This window comes from Abrus precatorius, unplaced genomic scaffold (assembly GCF_003935025.1).
Source record: "Abrus precatorius isolate BTA unplaced genomic scaffold, Abrus_2018 Scaffold7, whole genome shotgun sequence".
Lineage (NCBI taxonomy): Eukaryota > Viridiplantae > Streptophyta > Magnoliopsida > Fabales > Fabaceae > Abrus > Abrus precatorius.
The window spans coordinates 28,293,544-28,321,534 of record NW_020874417.1 but is presented as its reverse complement, the minus strand read 5'-3'; the positions used below and the strand labels follow the sequence as shown (position 1 = coordinate 28,321,534).

Genomic DNA, 27,991 nt, shown 5'->3' with positions numbered 1-27,991 from the left:
ATGGATAACAATCTTTCAATATTCGAAAGGTTTAAACTAATTGGAACTACTCTGTCTTGTATGTGTAACATTTTCACTTTGTTTCTATGCTCCCATCTTATTGTATCAGATAGATGTTTTAAAGATTATTTTAGAAGAGAGAAATTCCCCTCAAATTTCTCAGAACAACAAAATTTCCTCTAGTTTTTACCTTTCAATATTATAACCTATGTCTCAAAGAAAATAAGATGACATAAAAAGGTCATAAAAAATAAATTACCGCACCATAACAGGCTTATTTAGGTGGTTATAAAGTCTTAAATATAAATTTTAAAATAAAATACATTTAATTAAAAATTATTTTAATATGCATTCAATGACACACAATAAAATATTAATAAATAGTAATTTTTTATTATTAAAAATGGTAGTATTTAATGTTATTAATGTATTCAATTCAATAATATGATGTGATTTTTTATAAAATTTTACCATACATAGATTCTTATTAAGTATACACACATTAAAAAATTAAATAAAATAAAGTTGGATTAACTTTAAAACACTTTTAATGCAATTTTAAAATTAAAAGAAATATTTTTAACTATAAATACAAATTATTCAACTCTATCATTTTTCTTGAAGAAGCTTTAATAATTGTATACCATCATGTGTATCACCATTTGTTACTAAATAATCAACTATTATTATTGTCATCACACACTATATCAAAATAACCATCCTTGCCATGATCACCGTCAAGGTCAATACTATCACCTTATTTCACCTACTACAAGTTCATTATTATTATTATTATTTTTATTTTTATTATTATCAACTTCATCACCAAACAAATTTGTATTGAGATTTGAGAACCACGAAATGATATGTGTAATTTGAATTTAAAATTTTAGCTTAAAACTTAAACTTATTTTAATTTTTAAATCTTAAAACTTTAAAACTGACCTCTGCACCAAAGACTAGGTGAGGACTAAAGTAGTTAAAACAAATATTATCGCATAGAACAATTTTATTTCATTGTATTTTTGAAGGGGAATCTGCAAGTACAACATAACTCTAATACAAATCCGTGACTGTATCAGGAGAACATTGCAAATTTATTAATTCAAATTAAGATGGATAAATAGACTTATAGTTATGATAAAACCAGCTTCATACACGCTTGTCCTTATTCTATATATATCCCAATCTTGAGGAGACTTTAGTTTAGGCCATGGCCCAAGTGACTGGTACTTCACCATCATCGGTGTTGAGTCCCAAGTCATTCCAGACGGTTCTGGAGGCATCAACAATGTTGTTCTTGCACGGTGGCTGGTAGTCATGCTCGGCGTCACATCCATGCTCCGAGTCACACTCGTCCACCACCTTCGCCATCGCAGTCTTTCCATTTCTCGCTGTAATTTTTATCATTCGCCCGCACCGTGAACCTCCTTTGTACCATCCAGTGGACAGTGCCACCACGCGCTGTGGCAGCGGGTGGTACTTGCCGTCGCATTCGGAGGGTCCTCCTCCGTCGCCACCTTTGCCGAAGTTGTTGAGAGTGAGAGTGGCTTGTGTTCCAGAGGGATTGTATGGAGGGGAGTTTGGGCCATTGGAACTGCATGATTCTGCGTTTGCGAGATGGGGAATAAGAGTTATGAGGTTGAGAATGCTAAAGAGAAGCACGAACGCCAATATGTTTGCCTTTGCCATGCTTAAGTTAATGCTTCACTTTACGTGATCTACTTTTCTTTCAACCATTGGAGCTTCTATAAATAATAGAGGCAAGGGTAGTATTTTACCTGTGCTCAACAATGGTTTAATTGGTGGCTTTCGTCAATATCCGGTTTATTTGCACTATAGGATACTCATTATTTGTAGATTAGTCTTTAATAAAATATATTAAAGTTATTAATACGTTTTATTTTATATTATTTTAATATGATTAATAAAAGTTATTATTTATTAAATTCTATTATTTTAATCATACTATAACATTAAGAATCAAAATAGAATAAATACTTATGCAGAAAACACACACAAAAAAAAACTTATACAGAGATTAAATCACAATTTTTTTATAAATAAGAACTAATTTGAAATAAATATTAATTATAAATATCAAATATATTTTTTAACTTATGAATAACAATAATAGTTTTTAAAAATTTCTTCGTCAAAATGAATATTCAAATTTATAAGGTTTGATTATATTTTTACCTTACAGATTGTAATAGAAGAAGAAAATTAATAAATTTTTTTTATAAATTAAAATTATTTTTTAATTTTTGGAAAATTTAAACGAATTTTTTAATAAAAATAGAAAATTATAAATTATTTTTAACTTATGAAAGAAATTTAATTCATTTAACTACTTAATTTTTATAAATAATTTCTGATAAATTTAAATTTATCAGACTATCATATTTAATAGGTCTTAAATTTAGAACCCCTTACTTATTTTTAAAAATAATGAACATATAAATATTTTTTTAAAAAAATAGACATATAGATATATGAGCATTCTTTTCATTCAAAATTTTGTTAGTAAAAATAATTTTAATTTAATATGATTATAATTATAGTATATTAAATTTTTTATATTACTATTTAATTATTAATAAATATATAATAAAAGCTATTAAATTTTATAAAAATTTATGTTCAATTTTAAGAGAAATGAACACGAAAGAGAGGGGAAGGGAAGAGAAAATCTTACACGAAAGGGGTTTTTTATTTCATTTTTTATTTTCAAAAAATTAGAATAATACAAAATATAGTTTAAAAAATATTATACGAAAAAAAAAATTTTTTAATTAATTTCAATCTTTTATAATTTTAATGTAATTATTAATATAAACACACAGAAAAAATTATTATTTTTATTTTAACTCATCTAAATATTAGATATACATATTTTTCATTTTTCATTTTTTTAAAAGATTTCTTCTCTATTTTATCTCTCTTCCACAGGAAACTTTTTGAGTCTTCTGGTCCGACGGAACTTGCGGTGGTTATGGACAAAGCGTGTTAATGAGGTCATTTGATGGATACTACGACCACGACGGTACTCCTTACTAACAAAAATGAAAAGTTACGGTCATTTCTGGTCACATTATTGGGATGATGATGACCTCTTCCTCTTCGTTATGATGACTGGGAATGAAATTATTTCTTCATTTTTTAATTAAAATAAGTATCTCAACAAAAAATATAAATCTTCCTAATTATATAATTAAAATAATGAGAAAATATAGCAATAATACTTCTTTTTATAAATCTTTAAAATTTTAATAATACAAAAGAGGCAATTTACACATGTGCAAATTTTTTTAATTAAATTGATAATTTTTCTATATTATAACTTTAAAAATTAAGTCTCATGTTGAAAGTAATGATCACATTATTGATAAAGTTTATTATTAGTTTTTCTCTTAGTTCAATTTATATATATATATATATATATAGTGTTTAATATCTTCAAGGGTTGTAATGGTGATTCATCAATAATATTGTTTTTAGTCAGTGTTTTTTGTGTGTGTTTATTTTCTTTCTTTAAACTCTTACTGCTCAAATACCTTTATATATACTAGAGTTTGATCTATTGCTATGGTATCAGCCATTGTAAGGTCATCTCAGCCCATTATACAAGTGTTATATGTTATTGTTAGTATCAAATTGGATTGGATGATGGAAGCTTTCTCACATAAAAACAACAAATACTGAAAACTATCGGCTCTTTTTTTTTTTATATGATATTTATATTTAATAATACAAAAAATATGAGATTTTTTTATTTATTACACGAATATAAGATTTTATAAAATCTTGCCAATGATATTTTTTAAATCAAAAATATCAAATCATATAAAAAAATTCGTTAACGGTGATATTTTAAAAAATATTATATATTTATAAAATTGCCAATGGCGATATTTAGAATTTAAAAAATTAAAAAATAATATATATATATATATATATATATATAAATCTTTATTAGTAAGTTTTAAATATTTAAAAATTAAAAAATACATAAAATCGTCAGTGATGATTTTTGAGATTTAAAAAATTAAAAATAAATAAAAAAAAATCTTTATTAATAACTTTTGGATGATATTAAATAATTAGAAAAAAATTAAAAACCTCCAATGGCAGCTTTTATGATATTTGCCTATAAATATTGAGTTTTTCATTCTTTATAAGTTGCAAGAGTAAAATTTTAGATAGAGAGTGAACAGAGATGAAACATTTTAGATAGAGAAAGTGAGTTTATTATAAAAAAAAATGAGTGTACTTTTATTGATTTACTTTAATGATGAGATTATTACAAATACTTGTAAAGGTGTATTATTCAAGTGTGAAATGTCAACATGAGTATATATGAGGGAGAATGTATCATTTGGAGAACTGCAACATTGGCTGACTAAAAATATTGTATTTGAGTTTCTAAAGGTAGTGAAAAGTATTGTTTATAGGTGTCCAGTATCAATATTTAGAGGTTTTATACAATATCAAACACTTCCAATAACGAATGATGTTGATGTTCTACAAATGTTTCAAATACATCAACAGTGTCATCCACCAACTCCTACCATTGAGTTATATGTTTTTTTCAAAGATATTGAAGTTAACATTGATAAAGAAGATGTTGAGGAAACATATGCAATCATTGTACCAAATAGAGATGTAAAATGGGTAATTGCTAACAATTAAAGTGGTGACTCTGAGAAGAGGAATATGGAAGCTGTGAGTTGAGTGAAGATGAAGATATTTGATGATGATGTGTATTGGATGGGGTGTGAATACATGATGTGGATATATGTGTATACATGAGATGAATGTGAATGCTGATTGTGCATTGAGATTGGATGTAGTGAACTGATTAAAAGTAGGTTAAGTGTGTATTTTTAGGGTGTTCTTGGTGTAGCAAGAGGATTCCCGCTGTAGCAAGAAGACTCTTGGAGAAAGGAGTGAGTGAGATTGTGGCTTTCTCGCTGTAGCGAGAGGTTCCTTATTGCAGCGAGAGAGTGAAAATGAATGGTACATTTCTGGGTGCAGTCTCGCTGTGGCGAGATTTTACAAAAATCAGAGTGCAGTTTTCTCTGATATTTTCGTTGTAGCGAGAGGAAGTGTCGCTGCAACGATAGATGCCTCGCTACAGTGAGAATATCGTGCTATAGCGAGAATGTCGCAACTCATGGGGTATTTGAAGGGTCTAGGGTTCGGGAAATACATTCTTACTCTTCTCTCTTTATTTCCCTTTCTATTCTCTTTATTCCCAACCTGTTCTTACAGATTAAATTGCCTCCAAATCTGTTTGAAAACTAAATTGAAGATTGAAATCGAGTTTGGGACACTTAGAGGTAAGTTTGTGAGTTAGGGTTTTTGATTTTTTGTCCCTTTTTCCTTGTATTCTCGGTTTCTCATGGGAATTTCCACATTTTAGGGACAAAAATCTGTGAAGGGGGCTATTCTATTGTAGATTTTGTGTTTTGGTCTTCGATTCGAGGTAAGAAGAGTTGATCCCAAACCCTAACTTCTCTTGGGTAGTTTAAAATGGAAAACCCTTACCTACTTCTATAACTATCTAAATGTAACTTGTAATAAAGGCTCTAAATAAAACCGTCTTTGAGGAATACTATGATTTTACTAAGCAAATATTGTTAGGAGTAGTTGGGATGTGCTATTTAATGTTTTGGAATAGTGAGCATGTTGTTAATAACGGACTATATCAAACTTTAGGATAGACAATCCTATTACCCATGAGAAAACATGCATGTTGGATTGTACGATTGGGCTGAGTCCGGAGGTGTCCGACCTCCAACACATTGTATTGATCTGTGTGATGTATAGATTTGTTTGAGGATCTTCTGTGATAGAATGAATGAGATATGTGAAAATGGTTGACTTGGATTGTTAATGAAAAAGTGTTATGTTACTCTTGAATGACGATATATTTTGATGCCTGAAATGAAATAATATAACATGATGATGAAATTATGAGAAAAGTGACTATAATACGAGAATCAAAATAGATGAATAGATGTGATTGTAATATAGGTATTGTGGTATGACTAAATGGTGCACTTAGAATATATGTATTGTAATACATCAAGCTATGTGGTCAGGACTCACGTATTGTGATATGTTGCCCTATGAAAAAGGTGTAGAAAAGAATGAGAAATATTGGTGGTGAGTTTAGATAATTACAGAGATATACTAGGAGTATAGAGTCTGAAGAAGATTTAGAAAATCTTAGGGAAATGAGGGTGATGAATGTTCAGTGTGAACGAGTGCACAATAATTTGTTGGATGTGGAAACATTCACAGGCCACACACTAATTTCCTGAAGACTTATGACTATACCTTTGCTAAAAGGGGTTAGGTCAGCACACGTGTATCTTTGTTGCTGAGACTAACTAGAGGCTATCTAAGCTATGAAGTCCTCTAGGGATCCTAGAGGCATTGAATATGAAAGTAAAATTAATGTGAAAGTGTGGTGTACATGAAGTAGTGTACATGATGTTGTAATACATCGATGGGTGATTAGGACACATGTATTGTGATATATTGATCGACGTGGGATAATATATGTATTATGGCGTACAAATTAGTAAGAAGATGCAGTATGAAAGTTTGCAAATGTGAGTGATTGTTGTTGAGTGTACCCCGTTATGATAGTGATTGATATGATTTGAGTGTTAGTGTTAATTCAATTCATGTTAGAAAATATTTTTAGTACTATATATATATATAATTATTTTGCCTATGATAACTAGAGATTTAGTGGGGTGGGACCCTTACTAATATTTTCAGGTAATGAAAGTGAAGAGGCAAAGATGTTTGGTCCGTCCTAGATCATAATTCAATGGTATTAGAAGGAAGGCTGCTCTGTAGGGATTAGAATAGTTTGCAAAATCGTAATATTTCATTCTAATTGCATCTTATGTTGCTCAAGATTTGTAAATAATTTTCAATGTGAGATTCTAGAATTTATAATACTTGGATAATTTTGTTGTAATGAATATTTTGAAAATACTTTTAGTGGAGACTTTATATTATATGTGTTCAATACCAATCAAGTAATTTGATAGAAGTAGAGTAAGTTTTATTTGTTACCTTAAAGTTTCAAAAATTTTCCCTTAGAAGTTCTAAACCTTTATGGAAATCTTATGAAACTTTCATAAGAAGAAAATATAAGTTTTGTCGTTATTTCAATTCTTAAATCCCTGAATAAGAATAAAATTATTTTTCATTCGCTACAAAAATTTATTATTTTGAATGAAGAAAGTGAGGATGTTACAATGATCATGATGAGGTCTATTTGTCAAATATAGTGATTGGTCAACATCCATTTGGGGAGCCACCTTTTATGCGTTCGTTAAATCTTGATGCTATGCATGCAATTGAGTTTTCAGAGTATGCAAATTTAAGTATGTATTATTTTTAAAAATATTGTTGATAAATTAAATTATAGTTTTTTAATTTGTTATATTTGTGTTCGCATTTCATAGGTTTTTTTTTATGTAGATGGAGACTTGTATGTTGGAAAGCAATTTAATGATAAAGAGACTGTTATATGAACAATTAAGTGTTACAGTATAGCAAACAGAGTGAACTATAAAGTAGTTGAGTCAGAACCAAATATGTTTTATTGTAAATGTGTGAGGTATGGAATAGATTGTAGATGGCTTCTTCGTGCTAGTTTTAGAAGGAACAAGTTTATTTGAGAGATCAGAAGGTACAATGGCTCGCACACATGTACAAAAAGAAGGATTTCTCAGTATCATACTAAATTAGATTCAGACACAATTGCAGAATGTATAAAGCTAATGGTTGAGTCTGATCCTTCCTTTAAGATAAAACTCGCTATTGGTGAAATTCAATCTCGATATGCCTATATAACAACATATCAAAAAGCATGGATGGAAAAACAAAAAGCAATTAAAAAATTTATGGTCAATGGAAAGCCTCATTTGAAGTCTTGTCGCAATGGTGTTTAGTGATGTGTGATAATGTTCGAAGTTCCATTGTTCAGTTGGATGCTATCGATGGCTATCGTACGGATGAGTTAGTTTCCAATATTAAAATATTTTATCAAATGTTCTAGACTTTTGGTCGTTGTATTAGAGCATTTAGGTACTGCAAAGCACTTGTGCAAGTTAATGGGACACATTTATATGAAAAATAAAAGGGAGTTCTCTTAGTGGCTATTGCACAAGATGGTAATCATAATATTTTGCCAATTATTTTTGCTATTATTGAGGGGGGGACTTCAGATGCCTGGTTTTTTTTCCTTGATAATTTATGCAGACACGTTGTAACATAAGATGGTGTTGGTATAATTTCAGATTGACACGAGTCAATTAGTGCAGCAATAAGAATAAGCAATGGAGAGTGGGAACCACCGAGAGCCTTTCACATGTGTTGTATTCGGCATATTGCAGCAATTTTTTTACAAAGATTCAAGGCTCCATATTTGCATAAACTTTCATCTGTATGGGTATGTATCACGATGCTGATGTATTTTAAGTAAAAATATTATATGAATTAATATATGTTTTAAATTAACTAATATGAATTGTATCAATTTTTGCAGGTTATTCTAGAACTGAACGTGAATTCAATATTCATTATGATAAATTACAAGAACGTGGGGAGGTCTACTCAAACTAGGTTGATGAAATTCCTTGAGAAGTGGGTTCTAGCATTTGACGGAGGTCATAGGTGGGGTCACATGACTACAAGTCTGGTTGAGTGCATTAATTTAGTGTTAAAAGGTGGTTGAAATCTTCCAATCACTGGACTGTTAAGAGCAACTTACTTCCGATTGGCTGAGTTATTTGCTCATAAAGGGAGTGAAGCATATGCACGGAAAAATGCTAAACATACTTTCTCCGAATATGTGACAACTCGATTACAATCAAATGAGTTAAGTGCAAGAAACTTGCGTGTAACTCAATTTGATAGACGAAGTGAGAGTTTTCATGTTCAGGAGTTATCAAACAGTCAAGAATATAAAGTTGATCTCAGACGAATGTACTGCGACTGTGATGATATGCATACTAATAGATATTCATGTTGTCACGTAGTTGCTGCATGTTGTAGTAAAAACATTGATTGGCATGGTTATGTTGATAATGCCTAGACAATCAAGAAAGTTTGCAAGGTTTATAAGAAGAAGCTTGCAGTAATTGGGAATGAAAGCACATGGCATCATTATAGAGGACCAAAACTTTGTCCTAATCCCAACTTAAAGTGCACAGTTAAAGGTCTTCCCAAATCAACTCGCTTTCTTACTGAAATAGATATGCATGAAATAAGAAGACCAAAACGATGTAGTCTTTGTCAAGTAGAGAACCACAGTCGAAGGCAATGTCCTCATGCTCTAGGACCAAGTTCATGATGTGTAGTTATGATGATGTAGTGTGTTGAATCACCTATTTTGATGTTGTATCGATGATGTATTCATGGGAATTTCCTTAGGATGGGAAAGTAGTGGCTCATCCGGGAATAGCTGTTGTTCTGGTGATAGTTGCTCCCTCTATGGGCATAACCATAGCCAATTTACTGCATAAATTATGTACTATGTCCAATATTCATCAGAAGAATAATAGTTATTAATTAGCAATCCTTGTAAGATACGCTGATACCGATGCTCCCACATTATGACCCAATCATCATAAATGATCTTCTAGTTTTTTGGTTCTCTTATGCCTCGTAAATCTTTGTTATGAACTGCTTCCAAAATTTCAGGTAGTCAAGGAATAGGTTGGGCAAATCCAAATTGTCGCATGACATGATCAGCTACATGCCACTCTATAACTTCAAAACAAATCAAAGGGCTCACAGTTGACCATACAAAATGTTCTCTTCTTACATCATCTGAAATTAAAGCATCAATATCATCATTCTCATATGGTCGCTATAGAAACTGCATTAAATAAGCAAATATTAATGTTATAATATGACAAATACAAAATTTAAATATGTTAATAATGACAATAACGTTATATGAATATACCTCATTAACACTCATTTAATCCAGTGCTGATCTAATAATCCGAACATTCTTAAATGGTGAGTTTGCTGGATATTGCATTTTTCTCCATCTCAGAACAAGTGGAAATACTATTGGTTCACCAGGGATTGGTGTCAACTACGGTAATCAGTGCTAGGCCCATACTTGTAACAATATTACGCACCTACAAATTTCTTTAGCATTAAGTCGTGAACCACGATCTAAGCCTCTATAAAGAAATGAAGGCATGCTGGACCCCAACTATATTTCCCAATTTCATTCACATGTGCCAGTAATTGTAAGAATTTTGTATGTACCACTGAATTGCTTCTATTTGGCATTAAAACATGGCCCAACAAACAAAGTATATATTCGCGTGCATGGTATGCTCTTCTAATGTTGGAATTAACAGGAAGCCAACCAAGATGTTGTGTAAACTACTTTAATTTGATTTCTGATCTTTCAATATCATTCATTGACGGTCTACCGCCTAATAATTCATCACACATGTTTTGAACTACTACAGAAAATGGAATAGTTGACCTAATCACTAGTAAACCATCAACCCGTAGTGCAAGTAACATACCAACATGTTCTAATGTAAGTGTTCATTCTCCGCAAAGTAAATAAAATGTGTGTGTTTCAGGTCTTTATCTTTCGATAAGTGCATTAATTAAAGGACCATTGATTTGCGTATGACAAATTTTAGAAACCTGATGAAACCCAGTATCACGTAAAATTTCATTTATTTATTCTCTAAGTGGCATTATGGATAAATGAAGGGACTGTAATAGTCTCATTTCTTGTTATAAAAAAACTAATATTAATCAACACAAATAATTTAGTTGAAATTTATAAACAAACAATAAAACAAATTATAAATTATGATATTTACTACCTTACTAACAGAATATTATGTTAATAAAATTAAATAACAATTTTAAAAATACATATTGTAATTTATTATATTTATTAACTAATTATCTCAAATGTTCTAAAATTTATATGAAAAAAAATTAATAACACTTTAATATGAATTACAATATGTTAATAAATGACAAAAAAATAAATTACAAAATTTAATATAAATTAGTTTAATACAAATTTAATTATTATTTTGATTTAAAAAATTTCTTTTTTCAAACTTTTCTATTTTTATATTAAATATGTTCAATTATTACTTAACATTATTTATTTATCAACATAAATACAATAATAACAATTAATTACAATACCATAAATGTATATTTAGTAATTTTTACTTACTCACTAATTATTACATTATCATAAATATTTATAATAAATTTGTAATCAAATTTAAATTTTAATTAAAATATAAAAATTAAAACATTTATATTTAAATTACTGATACTTTCTGAAATATACTGACTTGAATCACATATAATATCTCTAACCATCTTTCACTCAAATATTTTTTCATTCACTCATAACACTCATTCTTCATGCTCCTAGAAAAATCTCAGAATACTCCCAGAACGCTCTTTCTTCTTCCTTCGTTTTTTCTCCCTCACTTCCTCACGCATGCCTTCTTTTGCATCAGAGTGAGATTTATAGTCACCCTTAGCTACTTTTAATTACTTTAATGGCTGACACACGTGATAAGGAATAGTGCATTGTTACACGTTTTTGAGGAGTCAAAGATCATCAATGACAATTTTTTAGAGATTCCCTACTACGTATAACGACTACTTTGCCACTGGAACAGTGCTCCCTAGTCAAACATCGCCAATAGTAATTTTTCAAAAGGTTTTCAAAGATTCCTATATGCATTCATAAGTGGAAGGGTCAAAGATGGCCTATGACGATTTTTCATATGCCTATCAAGCTCATAGTCATGTCATTTCAGTCTCAAGGTTACAAGTTTTTGTTAGATTTTTGAAATGCCATATTCACGTACATTTGCCAAAAAATCATATTTTCTGTATATTGTTTATATTTTACCATATTTAAATTATTTTTTCGAAAACTATCAAGGGACACAATTTGCAAAGATTTATTTGTAAAAAAGATGAAGGAGGAAAATAAAAAAATATATATATCTCAAATAAAAATTCAACCAAAGAAAAAGTCTCTGATACATTTAAAAAATGAGAGTAGAAAGATCAATTGACCCTAGCATAGGTCCTTGCCTTTATGTCACCAAGTCTCGTACTTGCATGGTAGGATGTGAATTTTCCTATCGAATTTTGAAGAAATTGAAAGTTTGTTTTGCCATAATTACATGAGTTTAAATTAGCCAACTTAGACAAAAACTCAAGAATATTAAGAAATCAAGTTCCATTAATAACTGCTCTCCATCAAGAAAATAACATGTACATTAAGTGTTATTGGTTCTCCAATTGATGAACAAGAATACATCGAAGCTATTATGGATAGTTTATTTGATGAATATGATCCTCTTGTCATTTCCATAATATCAAAGAACTGATCCTTACTCAATCACTGAGATTGAAGTCTTGTTAATGACCATAGAGGAAAGAATAGAAAAGTACAAAAGAAATGATCTCCTCTCTATTGTATAGGAAAATCTTACACAAAATCAAGATTCAAGGTTAATGCAAAATTCAAAATACATTTTCCATAGAGGAATGAACCCTATTGCATAAAACAAATATTCTTTTTAACTTTAGAGGTAGAGGGAGATACAATAATCAAGGCAACAAAACTCAAAACAGACCTCAATGTCAGGTTTATGGTAAGTTTGGCCATATCGTACTCAATTGCTATTACAGTTTTGACCCACAATTTCAAGATTCTAGTCAAATTTTCAATTTAAATAATAATAACCTTTTTGACGGTATTTTTAACCACTTAACTCTTAAATTTGTAACAACTTAAAGTGCAATCTTTCAAAACTTCAATATACCTAAAACATTATATGATCCTAGTTAGTACCCTGCTTCTGATGCAATGAATCATGTCACACCAGGTTGTAGCAATTTATGCAATAAAACCTCTTACAATGGAGATACCAGGCTTCAAGTTGCAAATAGAGAAGCTACAAAATTCAATCAATTGTTAACTCTTTCTTTTCATCTTCTTTATGCAATAAACCTCTCTTTTTATGCAAATCACTTCATATTCCTTTTGCAAGTGTTTCTCAATTTGCTATAGACAACAATGTTTATTTTGAATTTCATATTAATTCTTGTTTTGTTAAAACTCAAGAAACTAATCAGTTGGTTCTTACAAGGAACCTTAAGAATGGTCTCTATATTTTTTACAACATCTAACTATGTGAGACTTGATATTACTTTTTTAGGCTGACGATAGTAGGATTCTATATTTAATATTGTAATTTTTTTCTTTATTTTCTCTAACTAATCCATTAATTTAAGATATGAAAATTCTTCAAATTGGTTTTAATTCTTAAATTTTTTTTGTCATAACATACATTATTAAAATACCTTTTTTAATACAATAATTTTTTTTATTAAAAATAATAATATTTAGTACATTACTAACACAAAATATTATAATTTTAATGAAAAATATTACCTAAAATTTGACAATTGTCACATAATTCAACATACCTGATAGAATCTTTAAAAATAGAAAGCTAGTAAAATCCAGATTCTAGACTTTTTAGTTGTTCTATACATAGAATAATGACCTCTAGCAGGACCAATATGATAGTGTCCAAGTATCTTCCATCCTTCATAATGTGACACACACCTTTGAATAACCTGGTCTACATAAATGCAGAATAAATATGAATCTTCTCAAAAGTAGTATTTCAAATCAGAAAAGAATTTCTTGTTTTGTTGATATGAAAACTCTAATGGTAAAACTTTAGAAACCAAATAATTTGCAAAATTTGTCATTAATGCTTTTTTCGTCAAGTTCTTCCATATTAGGATTCTTCAATCTTGACAAATGGTCAGCAGCTAAATTCTTTGAACCCTTTTTATCTTTAATTTCCAAGTCAAAATCCTGCAGCGACAAGACCTACCTCATTAGTCTAAGTTTTGCATCAATTTTGGTTAACAAATAACATAATGCTAAATGATCAGCATAAACTATAACTTTAGAAAGAATTAAATTTTAGCAAAATTTATCAAAAGCAAACATGACAACTAATAATTCTTTCTCAGTTGTTGTGTAATTCTCTTGAACACTTCTTAAGGTCTTGCTGGCATAATAAATAGGTTGAAAATGTTTGTCTTTTCTTTGACCAAGTACAACTCCCACAGCATAGTCGCTTACATCACACATCAATTCAAATGGATAGTTCCAATCAGGTTCACATAGGATAAGAGTCTGAATCAGTCTTCCTTTTAGTAGCTTAAACGTAATTAAGCATTCATTATTGAAAACCAAAGGATTTTCTTTTTCAATATTGTATTACTGTTGATGAAATAATAAAAAAATCAATGATCAAGATTGTTTACTTGTAACCTACAAATAGGTAATTTGGTAAAGTTTTTAAATTTATATTCTTTTGCACTTAAAAAATTCAATTATAGGATGTCGTCAATAAACACCACCACAAACTTATCCAAAAACTCATGGAAGATTCTGTTCATATAGTCCATGAACACAGCAGGCGCATTGGTCACTCCAAACGACATCACCAAATACTCATAGTGACCATAACGCGTCTTGAATGTCGTCTTAGGTACATCCTCATCCTTCACCCTGATCTGATGATATCCCGATCTCAAGTCAATCTTCAAGAATACTACTGCTCCTCTCAACTGGTTCATCAAGTCGTCGATTCTGGGAAGTGAATACTTGTTCTTTATTGTCACCTTGTTCAATTGCCTATAATCTATGCACATCCTCAAACTCCCATCTTTCTTCTTCACCAAGAGCATTGGTACTCCTCATGGTGATACATTTGATCTTACAAATTGTTTTTGCAATAAGTCTTCTATTTGCTTCTTGACCTCTGCCAACTCCAATGATGAAATCCTATATGGTGCCACAGAAATCGGGCTTACTCCCGAAATGAGGTCAATCATGAACTCTCTCTCTCTCTTTCTCTCTCCAGCGACAATTTTGAGACATCTTCAGAGAAAAGTTCTAAGAAGTTCCTCATCACTGGGATATACTCCAGCTCCACTTTACTTTTAGTTTCCATTGAGAACATGATCATGAAGGCCTTAACATTTATCGTGTTCTTCCATGCACCTCGACTTATAAGTTTAGGAATTTCTAACATCGATGCACCAAAGATTGCAATCCAGCAGCATATGGTTGGCGGCTAGCCAATCTATCTCCAAAATCACATCCAATTGGGAAAGAGGCAAACAAATAAAGTCTACCTCAAATTTTCTACCATGCACCATTATCAAACACCACAGACTCACCTACGACGTTACGACTGGCTTACCCGTAAAGGTAGTCACCACAATATTACACGATAATTCAAAAGTCATACATATTATACTGCTGCCATATATCTCCATATGCCAAATTTTTGGAAGACCATTTTTAATACACTATATTATACAAATCTTTAGTTTATGATTTTGAGGGATTATTGCTACTTGATAGGTACTTTTCTTGTTTGGCATATTTTAGTGAAATTAAGATTTTTAAAGCATTGTCATATATAATAGTTTAAAAAGTTAGATTAAGCTTGCAAAATACTAATAATAATAGTAAAATTAATAAATAAGTAAATAATAAGTTAAGTTTGAATGTGTATTTTATGTTAAAAAAAATATTTTGGTTGAAGAATATTAATGAATAAAAATTTTGATCAACAGAAAATGATAAATAAAAATAAAATAAAATAAAATTCTTTGAATTATAAAGGTGGCCTAATAATATAAAGGAGAAATAATAGAATACTAGATAATAAATATATATATATATATATATATATATATATAAATTTGACTATTTTTGTTTTTTATTTAAAATTTTAAATTTTAAAAAAATTATATATACATTTAACTTTACATTAACCAAACATGGATCAAGCATTATCACAAATTTATGAACAAGTTACCAAAAAGGTTTCTTCTCAAACGGTTGAGCTGGGAACAGCAACAATTCCTCTGTCTGCGATCCCAAATTTTCTCCCGATCCTATCCCTTTTACTTAGCTTTGCGTTGGGCTTGTTCCCAGTGAACCCGCTGGCCTTCTTGCTGGTTGTTGAATCACCAAAACCTAAAAGCTCCACTCGAATAAAACAAAAATAACGCCAAATACTGGTTTCAGACCGGTAAATAGGTTGACCAAAACAATGAAGAATTAATTTATTAAAAATTATATGTGTCTCATACTTCTCATTTATATTTTAATTTTTTATTTTAATAATTTTTTATAGTTTTAATCAACAGTTAAGAGTATTTTAAAAAGTGTATTATTAATATTTTTCTTACTATTAATATATAACAAAAAATATATAATTTTGTGTATATTTAATTTAAAAATATAACATTTTTTCAAATTTATGAAAAAAATATTATTTTTCAAATTTTAAAAATCATATTTCTCATTCTGACAAAAATATATATAAGTTATCAAGCATGTACTTATCTTTTTCTCAACTAGTATTTTTTTTTTCTGATCAGTATCTTATAAATGCTGAACAATATTAAAATATGAGACGAGTATTTTTTATAATTTAAAACTAATATCTTAAAGACATTGGTTCTCAATGTATTTTTCTTATTAAAAAGTGATGGAAAACGCCGACAAAAGCATATTCTTAATTGTTGAGTTGAGTAGTTGACAACTTTTGTTTGGTACCTTTGTACGTGTAGTGTGCTTTTCTATTGGAAAATGTATTCCACGTGTCTAATATATATTCCGTTTTACAGGGAATGTCTTCAATTTTGTTTTCTTTTTGAGAAATTTTAAATTATTATTAGTTATCTTATTATTTTACATATGTTTTAGAAATAATATTTTTCTTACTAAAAATAATACTCCGTGTTTGTTTTTTGCAATGTTGTATTTGATCTAATTAAATTTATCGTTATTCGGTGTTAGAAAAATAATTTTCAATATATCAAACGTTTTTGTATTATGCGTACACGTAAGATGGAGTTTTCTAGTTGTACTTTTTGAAAGAGAGGAAGGTGAGGGGCTAACATATAGAGAAGTGTTGAGAATTGAAATCGAAAGGAAGACATTTGCGTTTAATCAATGGGGTTGTGGTTGTGGGAAGCCTCGTGCATTGGTTGCGAAGGTTTACCTTCTTCTCTCTTTCTTTTCTTTCTCGTTTTTACGTAATTTTTAAAACTGTATTACTTTGCTTGTTTTCACGAATGATCAATCACATGAAACTTGAGGTAAAAAAAGACCATGTAGCGTGGATTGTGTTAGTCGATGAGTATTTTTTAGTAAATGCATAAATGAAAAGCACTAATCGAGTACGAGAGGGTCCTTTTGAGTTTTGAGCTTCATGCATTGCATACCGATACTGTGGAATTCGTTTATGTCCAATTATTTCAATACTTGTGAAGGGTTTAATTGGGGCCAAGTCCTTACCTTAGTGTTTCTGAGAGATTGGTGATGTGATGATCAACTGAAATGCTCCTTTTGTTTCTGTGATATTTCATTCAACAGGATTGAGTGACCTTTATGGTGTGGTTATTATTATTATTATTATTATCATCATCATTATTTAATTTGTTTCTTTCTCTTGCCCAACGGTAGTCTCTTTTTCAAGCATGAAATGGAGTTGTCTTTGATTGGTCTTCAGAATGCTGGGAAAACATCACTTGTAAATGTTATTGCAGTATGTAACTAGACCTACATGATTAATTTTCCATTTTATTTCTTCCTTTCCTACCTTGCTGATGCCTGGTTTAATTATGTTTGGTTCCTTTTGCTGAAGACTGGTGGATATAGTGAGGACATGATTCCCACGGTACACTATCTTTCTTTAATCACTGTAACTGTACAACTGGGGGATGTCGTGCTACATCCTAGATGTGTTGTTCTATTTCCACAATTTTTTGCTTAATTATTTCTCTGCCAAGTTAATTGCTGAAGTTTTTGTCTACAGGTAGGATTTAATATGAAAAAGGTAACCAAAGGGAACGTGACTGTAAAGTTATGGGACCTTGGAGGTCAACCAAGGTTTCGCAGTATGTGGGAGCGATAATGCTGTGCTGTTTCAGCTATTGTTATTCCCTCTAACACTGCGAAACACTCAATCATTGCATCAGTGACTGAATTACTGTCCTTTCTTTACTACAAAAAAATTTCATATGCCCTTCTTACCAAAATATGTCAAAACACTGCCTTTTGTCTCATTTGGTTCAATATTTTCTGCTATAATATGTTTTTTTTTTTCACTTTTAAAGAAATAAGAATGAGAAACTTCAAATTTGACAACTGAAAAAGTAATCCCACAAAAATTTGTAATTAGAAAAAGATGAAGTATGATACTTTGTTTAACATGAAATTAGTATATATTTTTCCCATACTGAAATCTATGAATGATCGTTCAATTTAAACTTCTAAATAAGTTCCCATGAACAATCTTGCTGCAAACCTCACCTTGCAGCTCTTTGACTGAGAGATTTATTGAGATCAGCATGAACTCCCGCTCTCTGCCATGTGGCATTGCGCCATGTTCTTTTCCAGCCAGCAGAGTATATAAAATAGAGTGACACATCACTTGATCATTTACCACATCACCATCGCAGAAGGAATTAATTGCATCAATGTGAAAAATGAAAACTATTAGGATAATATGATTAAAATTGAAAGGAGTACCAAAATTGAATTTTAGTGAAACTAAGATTGCCTAAAGTGTAATTGAGTCTTTATTGTTTCCATCCAAGGCATCACAAATTTCAACTTTATACTTTTTGTTTTCCTGTATTGTTGTGTAATTTTCATTTTAGTTTTTATCTATATGATCAAAATCTTAGATTATGAATATTATCAATTTTTTATGGTGGGAGCTGCAATTATATTGTTGATGCAGCTGATCATGACAACTTACCTGACTCTAAAAGTGAACTTCATGACTTGTTGAGTAAACCTTCTTTAAATGGGATTCCTGTGCTTATTCTGGGTAACAAGATTGACAAACCAAAGGCTTTGTCTAAGTGTTTAGGATAAGAAAAATTTTCTAAGTTAAAAAATCATATTGAAGCAAGCCACATTTCGACGGAATTTTGAGAGTCAAGAAGGAGCCAAAAAATAAGTCTAAGAAGTATTAAAAAGTTATCCAAGATCTTTTGTGTCATATCAAAAAGGACACATTTCAAGTTATTTTAGAAGTTTTTGTCACTTTGTTGATTTTTTCTCTGAAACTGCTCGAAAAGCAGGACTAATAAGAAAATATACTAAGTCCACCAAACTGAAGGCTTTCCGAGAAGTTTTGAAGAGTTTTTCAAGCCACTGACACCTAAAACTGCTCGAAAAAGTAGGACTGACAAGAAAATATTCTAAATCCACAAAACTAACGATTTTTTTTTTGAGAAATTTGGAGGAGTTTTAAAGTTCCTGACACCCAAAATTGCTCGAAAAACAAGAAGTGGTCAGAGAATATTCTAAGTCCACAAACCTGGTTGAGCTCCAGATTCACTCCAGAATTGCTTGAAAAATAGGAATGAGTAAAGAAAATATTCTAAGTTCACAAGATCAAGACAAGCTCTCAAAACTCCAGAATTAGTCGAAAAGAGAAGGCAAGGAGAAATTATTCTAAGACCATAACACTAAATGAGCCTTTTAAGATCCTCTCAAAACAACTTGAAAGATAGAAAAATTGACTTGAAAGGTCAAGTTCAAAAGCAGTTACCAACACTGGGCAAAGGTTCAACTATGCAAAGAAAAGATTGTGGGTGATAGCGGTTACCAACAGTTACCGACAGCACGATCACAAGCAATCGTGAATAATGGACATAACAGTTGAAGGCAGTTACTAAGAAATACCCGCAAAAGGAGGAGAACGGTGGTGATCTTCCTGCCTATAAATACCCCAAAGTGTCATTTTACGAAAGACGACTTTTTACACTCAGACACCGCACCTAACTTATCTGAAACGCTGAAACCCTGCACCGCGCCAGACACCAGCTACAAGGAGACCCACGGTGGCCGCTGTTCGCCGTTGTGAGGAGTCGTACGTTTACATTCCAGCATATTTACATTCCTGCACATTTACCCTTCCGCATTTTAATTCTAGTTTGTTGCTTATTTCCTTTCTGTAATTTAGTTTCGTACTTAGCACTTTCCGCAAAAAACCTCTACGTTATGGTTCAGTTTACACTTTTTATATTCACTATTCTTGCTAAATTGTTTAATTTGCGACATCTATTTTATTGTTACGTTAATAACACACTTAAAAAAACCCAAAGAAAACCTAATCCAGTCCCCAGATTGTTCTTGAATTATTTGTTTACAAAACTGTCATTTTTCACCGTAAATACTAAACAAGACTTAACGAGCAAATGTAAGTATTTATCCAGATGTATAAGATGGTCAATTGTACCGAGCCAAGTTGAGTATGATACTGACTAAAGCAAAAGTTTGCTTAAACATTTCCATTATGATAAAGTACAAATTACTAGTCAAATCATGCCATTTCAAATGACTTTAGCTGGCTAATTTGTTATCATATTTACTTCTGCTACCTTATGAATATCCCACTAAGTAATGTGCATTATTCTGTCTGCACCCGGTAATTTTATTTAACCAATTTAGCTCTCAGAATGTACTTGACTTATAATATTGTTTCATATGTGCAGGGGTCTCAAATCCATCAATGATAGAGAAGTTTGTTGCTTCATGGTCTCTTGGAAAAACTCCACCAATATTGATACAGTCGTTGATTGGCTTGTAAAACATTCTAAATCAAAGAACTGAAGCTCAAGTTCTCCCTATAAATCTATTTGTATGTTATATTATAGACGCATTGAGCTTATTGAAGTGACTTCTGTTCGTATGATACTAGTTTCTATTTTCCATTTTTTCATCAAATCAGACAGCATGTGATTTGATATGTAGGTTATTATGAAATACATCTCGAGTGTTGTAAATTTAATGTAAGACAATTGCTAATGCTACATGTATAATGAATTTGAATAAATATTTGTCTTCATACATTTTTTTAAAGATTTATATTTTTGGGCCCTAGGCATCATGGACAACAATTCACAGCCTCCTTCCTTATTCAATTTGAAATCATATAGTTGATTTAGCAATATTACTTCAGTTTATAATGTAAAGTTCAAATGTTGTGGTTAGACTTGAGATCACTCACCATATTCTTGGTGTTGTGACTGATGTTTGCAAACTTGTGGAGAGAGATGCAAATAAACGCTTGCAGCTCAACTGTAAAGGCTAATACAGGCAAGCTGTTAAGCCGTGCATGTCTTTGTGGCTAGTCATCGACAAAACACACTTGTGAATGATAAATGTGCAGATAAATATGTAAAAATAGGGGCATTCCGAGAATCGAACTCGGGACCTCTCGCACCCAAAGCGAGAATCATACCACTAGACCAAATGCCCACATTGGGGTGGTGAGAGGTAAGCCAAATATATCTCTGGTTTCTCTTAAATTTGTTTATTCATGCCACACTCTGCAATCTATAGCAAGATTGCATACAAACGACCAGGGTTACTTATTTGTCACTGGTTTCAATTTTTTATTTTATATTTTGAGATCAAATGACTTACAGCACATTACTCTATTACATTTTCAATGGCAAGATATTATAATATGTATCACCCAAAATTAAAAACAATACTAATATTCTCGCGTGTCTCTGTGTACAGATGTTGGGGTCTCCGCAAATCTTTAACTACTTGCAATACATTTTTTAAGCAAGAATTAAAATCTTAGTTGGGTTGGATTGAGTTGTGTGGTTCAAGAAAATTCTAATAGTAAATCGTGACCCAACTCAACCCATTCTTTGTGGAAATTGACCAAAAATAATCCTTTTCTTTTTTTTTTGGGAGAGTGCACAACTTTTGACCCAAAAAAATGCTCCACCTATTAAAAAATCCAACTAATTGTCGTAATAAAAACTTTACCAACTAGTTATTAATTGTTTGGGTTTAGGTTAGAAATGTGGAGTTATACACGGACACTCTCAGCCCAATAAGAACTGCTTGGTAGTTTCCCTCAGGGACTAGAAAATTAGGCTTATTAACACTTCAAGGACAAGGGATACCCAACCCATGTGTATTCCTGGACCGAGTTTCACACGTCCACCACTGCATATGCCCTCAAGCAATTGGCCTAAAATAATGGCGATAGTTTTTCTCTTCTAAAAATAATTATAGAAGCGAAAAAAAAAAACACTGGAATAAATTTATTTATAAAACTATTAAAAATCTTAAAGGAAGCTTGGAAAACATATACATGTAGAAAAATCATAAATAAAAAGTAAATATAATTTTGAAAACAAATAAATATTAGTATAATATCACTAAATCAAAATCATTTCCCTTCGTAAAAATATCGTCGTGTAGATAGTTTTTTAGGTAGCAATAGCTCTAGTTATTCCACATTCATCGTTGGCGGTGTGGTGCTAAAAAGTTGAGTAGAGGGCAGACTTATACAAGTTACGACCAATCTAATTACTTTCATGTGATTAGAGACTTTCCTCCTACGCTTCTTTAACGAAATCACGTTCATCTTGCTTCTTGTGGGTAATATCTTAACCTTCTTTCGCATAACTCGAAATTGAAAACTAAAATTAGCTTTTACGTGTGCATGTTCTTAGGATACTAGTCGGTTAACTAGGTTGATTTAGTTATGTTACACTTTTGAATATATGACCATGTCATTCACTTTATACCATATGAAAAATAATCGTAAATCTATTGCATTATTTGTCGCTTGCCTCTAACCAGATAAATAAGTTGGGATATTTTAAAATTGACTCGGATGTTATCTAATGGCAATAGAAAAAATTATTAAGCCGATCTTCTATCAAAATTTACTTCAGCTGGGTGACTCAAGAAAGGATATTAAAGATTCTGGAGCACATAATACTGTTGAGAAAGTTGAATAATTTTTAGATGCTAATGCCCTTAAATTCAGGCAATTTATGACAATAGCTTTGAAAAAAAATGTTAAAAATTACAATAAATATGTTTACTATGATATTGACGGTGTTATCTTAGCCAACCATTCAAAAATAGTATGTTATCAAACTAGCACGTTGTTCACCAGAAGTTTCGAAGTGGTAATCTCTTTTTCGGTTCCCAAAATATTTTGTATATCATACATCTTCAGTCTTATTAATTTCCATTGGAAGATTCTATTGCTAGATTTGGATCTTCGTAACTTAAAGCAAGCAAAAGATTGTTTAAAAGCGTGGACCAAAATGCAGATTAACTAGAAACAGTCATTTTCCCCACTTTTCAAGAACATAGTCTCTTTCCATATTAGTGCTAGCAATACATGATTCTGATTTCTGAACTTTAACAATCTAATAGCTGCTTAGAGATATTGGACTACCTTGTTGCTAGCTTCATGGATGAGATTCATAGTCTCAAGTCAGCACTGGAGGATGAGTTTCAGTCAACCTTGCATTCAGCTCCATCATTTGCAATATACAACAACTCTCATGGTGATAATGACACCGACCCAGAAGATGTTTTGAAGAGAAGTGCTTTGATTGGAAAGAGTTTGAAAAGCACGGAGAGTGGCGAGTTCAGCTTTGGGAGGAACAAGATGGATTTGATTGAGGAAGGAGAGAGTGATAATGATTGGTCAAGTGGGATTCAGAATTTGAGTATTGAGGAGGAAGATGTTGAACCAGCTAGTCCACCCATGTATCTGGCAGCAGGGCTTGGGGCTGATGGAACTGGGTTTGGATCTGATAACCTTATAATTGATGATATATTTAATCCCAACTTGCAAGAAAGTGGGGATCTTGAAGAGTATTACAAGAAGATGGTTGATGAGTATCCCTGCCACCCTTTGATTCTGAAAAAGTATGCTCAGCTGTTACAGGTGAGTTGTCTATTTTTTATGGTTTTCTTTTCTTTTCAATTAGTTGCTTTCTTGGACAGAAAACGTTTCTGATGAAACTTATTAATCCGTGCAGATTTCAGTTTAGTTTGTATGTTCTTCAATTCAACAAAAGACATAAAGTGCATGTTATAGTTTTGGATTGATAAGGGCAGTAGACACTGAACCTTACATATATGTAATAAATCCCATGGGGCTTAACTATATGCTCTAGCTACATACTAATCAGACCCCACACTCTGCATGAACTTATTATTGTCACTGGTGTTTCATAAAGTAAAAGTGCTGCTTAAGAGGTATAGACTTCATTAATTTTCACTAAGTTAATGGGTTATTTGGAAAAACTGCAAGCTGCTACAGATGTCCTTATAAACTGTATCCAGCGCTGAGAACCTCCCCTCCTTCTAGACATTTTCTTGGAAAATTAAATAAATAAAGACAAATTGATTTACTGAAACAGAAAAATAAAATAAAATCAATACACGTATGATCCAAAATTTCAGAGCCATTAGGACAAGTCATTGTTTTAAAAAAAAATTGATGTAAGAGTTAATTATGTTTCTAGGAGACCTACATGGTTATGAAACTATTATTAATCATCATATCTTTTAGTTTCATTGGGACAAGCATGATGTTCCTTACAGTTCTTCTCAAATGCTGACATCTAATTCTTACCACCTACTGCTAGTCTAATGGAGACCATCAAGGGGCTGAGGGGTACTTTCTTCGTGCTACCCAAGCGGATCCTAACAATGGTGAAATCTTGATGCAGTATGCGAAGTTGGTGTGGGAGAACCACCATGACAAGGATAGAGCATTGGTCTATTTTGAACGTGCAGCTCAAGCTGCACCTCAAGACAGGTAAGCACTCTGCCAAACTATTTGACTCATTTAAAAGGACTCAAAATATGATCAGTTAGTGCTGGTCTTAAAGTTGCTCCTCAACCTCATTGTAGCCTGCAGAAATTGGAAGCTTCTCTTTAAACTTGCAAAATGTTGAGTTTGACAAGACTAAAAGTAAACAGTAAACGTTTAAAGTAACATATCATTTTCAGCCATGTTCTTGCAGCATATACTAGTTTTCTCTGGGAAACAGAAGATGATGAGAACAAAAGTGGAAATCTTGAAATTCAGGTGCTTTTTTCTTTTCTGTTCTTGATTTTTTTCCCCCAAGGGGATGTTTTGTCTTCTAAATGACACACATTTGTTATTCAATACTCACAGTTTATAGTTGAGTGCAGAGTGACATGGAAAAACAAAAGACTGAGCCTGAGAAACCCTCCAAAGAAGAAAGTGACCCAGTTAGCTCATTCTCAATCCCTGCAGCCAGACAAGAGGTTGATGCAGCAAATATTACAACAGCTAATTGCAGTGAAGACGATAATGTTGAAGATTATCTTAAGAAGATGATTGATGAAAATCCAAACAATCCTTTATTTCTGAAAAAGTATGCTCAGTTTCTGGTTCAGGTGAGGGTTTAGTTTTTTCTATTTTAATCTTCACAGTAACAATCACATCTTTTAGGAATTATCTTAGGCACAATTCAACACCAAGATTGATTTCAATCTTTTAAGCGTATGTTACGAGCACCGAAACAAAATAAAAATTGAATTGTCTTGAAAACTAATAAAGGATAGAAAAGATAGAAACTTGACCTTAACTGCGACATTTCTATCAGCATACAATGTGCAGATGCTTCTATATCTAAATTTTAGTATGGACTAACACATGAAGGCTTCTTGAGCTGTCTTAATATTTTGACAGAAGAAAGTCTTGTTACCACTGTTTTTATCCTCTTTTCTTCCTAAAACATTATATTTTTGGGTTTGTTGAGAGGAAAATCCTTAGATATAACAATTGTTTATGATTTTAAACAACCTGCCTCTTTCATGGGACCTTTGTTAATAATAGGCACAAGCAACAATTAAAAGATAAATTATGATTAATTGATTGAGCTTCTCTTGGTTTGAAATGAATTTTTTAACAAGGACAGGACTTGCTCTAGCCCCTTCATATTAGTGACGACTATCTTGATATAATTATGCATGTGTGATCTTCATTATAGAGCGACGATAAATATGGGAATTCGCTTGATTATAGATTTATTATTCCTTAGTTGATGGTAAGAGAATTCTTAGCCTTATAAAATTGTATTCGTCCTCCCCCTTCTTTCTTTAAATTATTGTACAGTCCAAGAGAGATCTTCAAGCAGCAGAGGATTACTACTCACGTGCAATAGTAGCTGATCCCAGTGATGGTGAAATAATGTCAGAATATGCTAAACTAGAGTGGGAACTTCATCATGATCTGGAAAAGGCTTCGTTTTTATTTGAGCAAGCAATTCAAGCTACCCCAGGAGATAGGTAAAATTTTGGAGACATCTTTAAGGATATGTAAAATGTCATGTTACTCCACATCTATAACGCTTAAAAATGGAAGAGAAAGATTCATAGGTAATCAGGTACTTCTAAATTTAGATTAAATCCTGTTTTGAAAGTATTATTGAATCATCTATTCCTACTTTGCAATGCAGTATGCATGAGACTCTTTATATGTCATTATTTTGAATTAGAAAAGAAGCAAATTTTACATTAATAATTAAGATAAAGTAAACTCTCAAATTAGTTTCTAAAATTGTAAGCTTGAGTAACTTAAGTTCCTAACTTTTTAAGTCATCATTTATACTCTGACCTTGCAAAATCATTCAATAACTTTTCCCGAAAAGTCTCTCGAGATTTAGTGTGTTTGGGTACACAGCTTAATTAAGTCCTTGTTCAATAAGCTTTTTTACAAAGTAGTTGGGCCATAAGTTTGACCACGAAAGTTATTGGAATAAACTATAAAAAGCTTATAAGAATCACGAGTTATTTTCATAAAATGTCCATGAACTATTCCAAACACACCCGTTACTCGATTAAGATCCTATTGTTTACCACTTCTCTGCTTGCAGCAATGTTCTTGCAGCATATACCTGCTTTCTCTGGGAAACAGAAGACGGGGGAAGCTGAAATTTAAAGGCAGAGCCATGTTCAAGAGATCTGCTGCTGGACAATTCCATGACTGATGCAAATTCTCGAGACAGATTGCTAAAGAAGGTGCAAATAAATGCTCAAAGTTATAGGTGAATAAAGAAAACCATACACAATCAATACAAGGAAGCAGCAAGCTTAGCTCGTTCAGAATAAAGAAAACCATATTTCTTTACTAAATGTATTTTTTTGGCTGAAGTTTTCATATTTCTAGAATAACTTGCAGAAAGAGACAAGAATCGCTTACGAAATGACTTATGATTAGGTTAAATGCTTGCCAAGTTCGAGAAATCCCTTTCCCTGAGTAGTGGTGCAGTCATTGAGAGTATGTCCTGTCTAGTTAATGACCTTGTGTGTCTCTGTCCAACGAATAACGATGATGTCCACCCATGCTAATGTTTAAAATTGACTATTTGAACACTAACTAGGATCAATACAAGTCAAACAGAGGATAAACAATTCTAGAAAACATAGTCCTGAACATTTACTGCATGTGATGCAACCAGCATTGATCATGTACCCACAACATGTGTACAAGAAAAAGGGAAATAAAGACACAACGAAGGCAATTATGCTCTACCCTTTTTGGCATGGATTTGGATTCTCTTATTTCATTAAGATGATATGATTATGTTAAAAAGGAAAATATAATTTTTATTGAAATTTAATCATTGAGTTTTACACCAATAATAATAGGTCGTTGTTTAATAAAAATTACTTTTCTCTTTGTAACATATCTATATCATGTTACTTGATAGCACGAGAGGCTTTAAATTCAGATAAAAGTAAAATTTCACTTTCGACTATGTTAACATTACAATGCAATTACATAGACGAAGTTACAAATCAGCATACTCATGTTACAACTTTGCACAGAAAAGATGTAACCATCCGTTACTACTAAGAATTATTTGTTAATTGTATCAAACTTTATTCTTACAACTAAACTACGAAAGAGAAAAAAATCAAAGAAATGAACAAAATGGAGATCAGTTGTAGAGTAGGCCCCAAAGCAATATAAACAGGTTGACACTA

At 31.4% G+C, this 27,991-nt stretch overlaps 2 protein-coding genes, 1 non-coding gene and 1 pseudogene across 5 annotated transcripts; 2 read left to right on the top strand and 2 right to left on the bottom strand.

Moving 5' to 3' along the window:
- Positions 1–1,206: 1,206 nt before the first annotated feature.
- On the bottom strand, positions 1,207–1,692 carry LOC113871721 (ripening-related protein grip22-like). The gene has a single exon (XM_027508819.1). The coding sequence runs from the start codon at positions 1,690–1,692 to the stop codon at positions 1,207–1,209; it is 486 nt and encodes a 161-aa protein (XP_027364620.1).
- Positions 1,693–17,136: 15,444 nt separating this feature from the next.
- On the top strand, positions 17,137–20,983 carry LOC113872413 (annotated as a pseudogene).
- Positions 20,984–21,379: 396 nt separating this feature from the next.
- On the bottom strand, positions 21,380–21,451 carry TRNAP-UGG. The gene has a single exon. It is a non-coding gene; the product is annotated as a tRNA-Pro (tRNA).
- A 963-nt stretch (positions 21,452–22,414) lies between these two features.
- LOC113872118 lies at positions 22,415–27,366 on the top strand. Of its 3 annotated transcripts, none has more exons than XM_027509399.1 (7): positions 22,415–22,484; positions 23,390–23,909; positions 24,616–24,788; positions 24,983–25,061; positions 25,169–25,396; positions 26,118–26,290; positions 26,878–27,366. In XM_027509399.1, exons 2-7 carry the CDS (start codon positions 23,427–23,429, stop codon positions 26,933–26,935), a joined length of 1,194 nt encoding a protein of 397 aa, XP_027365200.1. In that variant the 5' UTR covers positions 22,415–22,484; positions 23,390–23,426; the 3' UTR covers positions 26,936–27,366. The 3 variants fall into 3 exon arrangements, with proteins under 3 accessions (XP_027365200.1, XP_027365199.1, XP_027365197.1); XM_027509398.1 differs by having other exon boundaries at positions 22,420–22,593; XM_027509396.1 differs by having other exon boundaries at positions 22,420–22,597.
- The last annotated feature ends 625 nt before the right edge of the window (positions 27,367–27,991 follow it).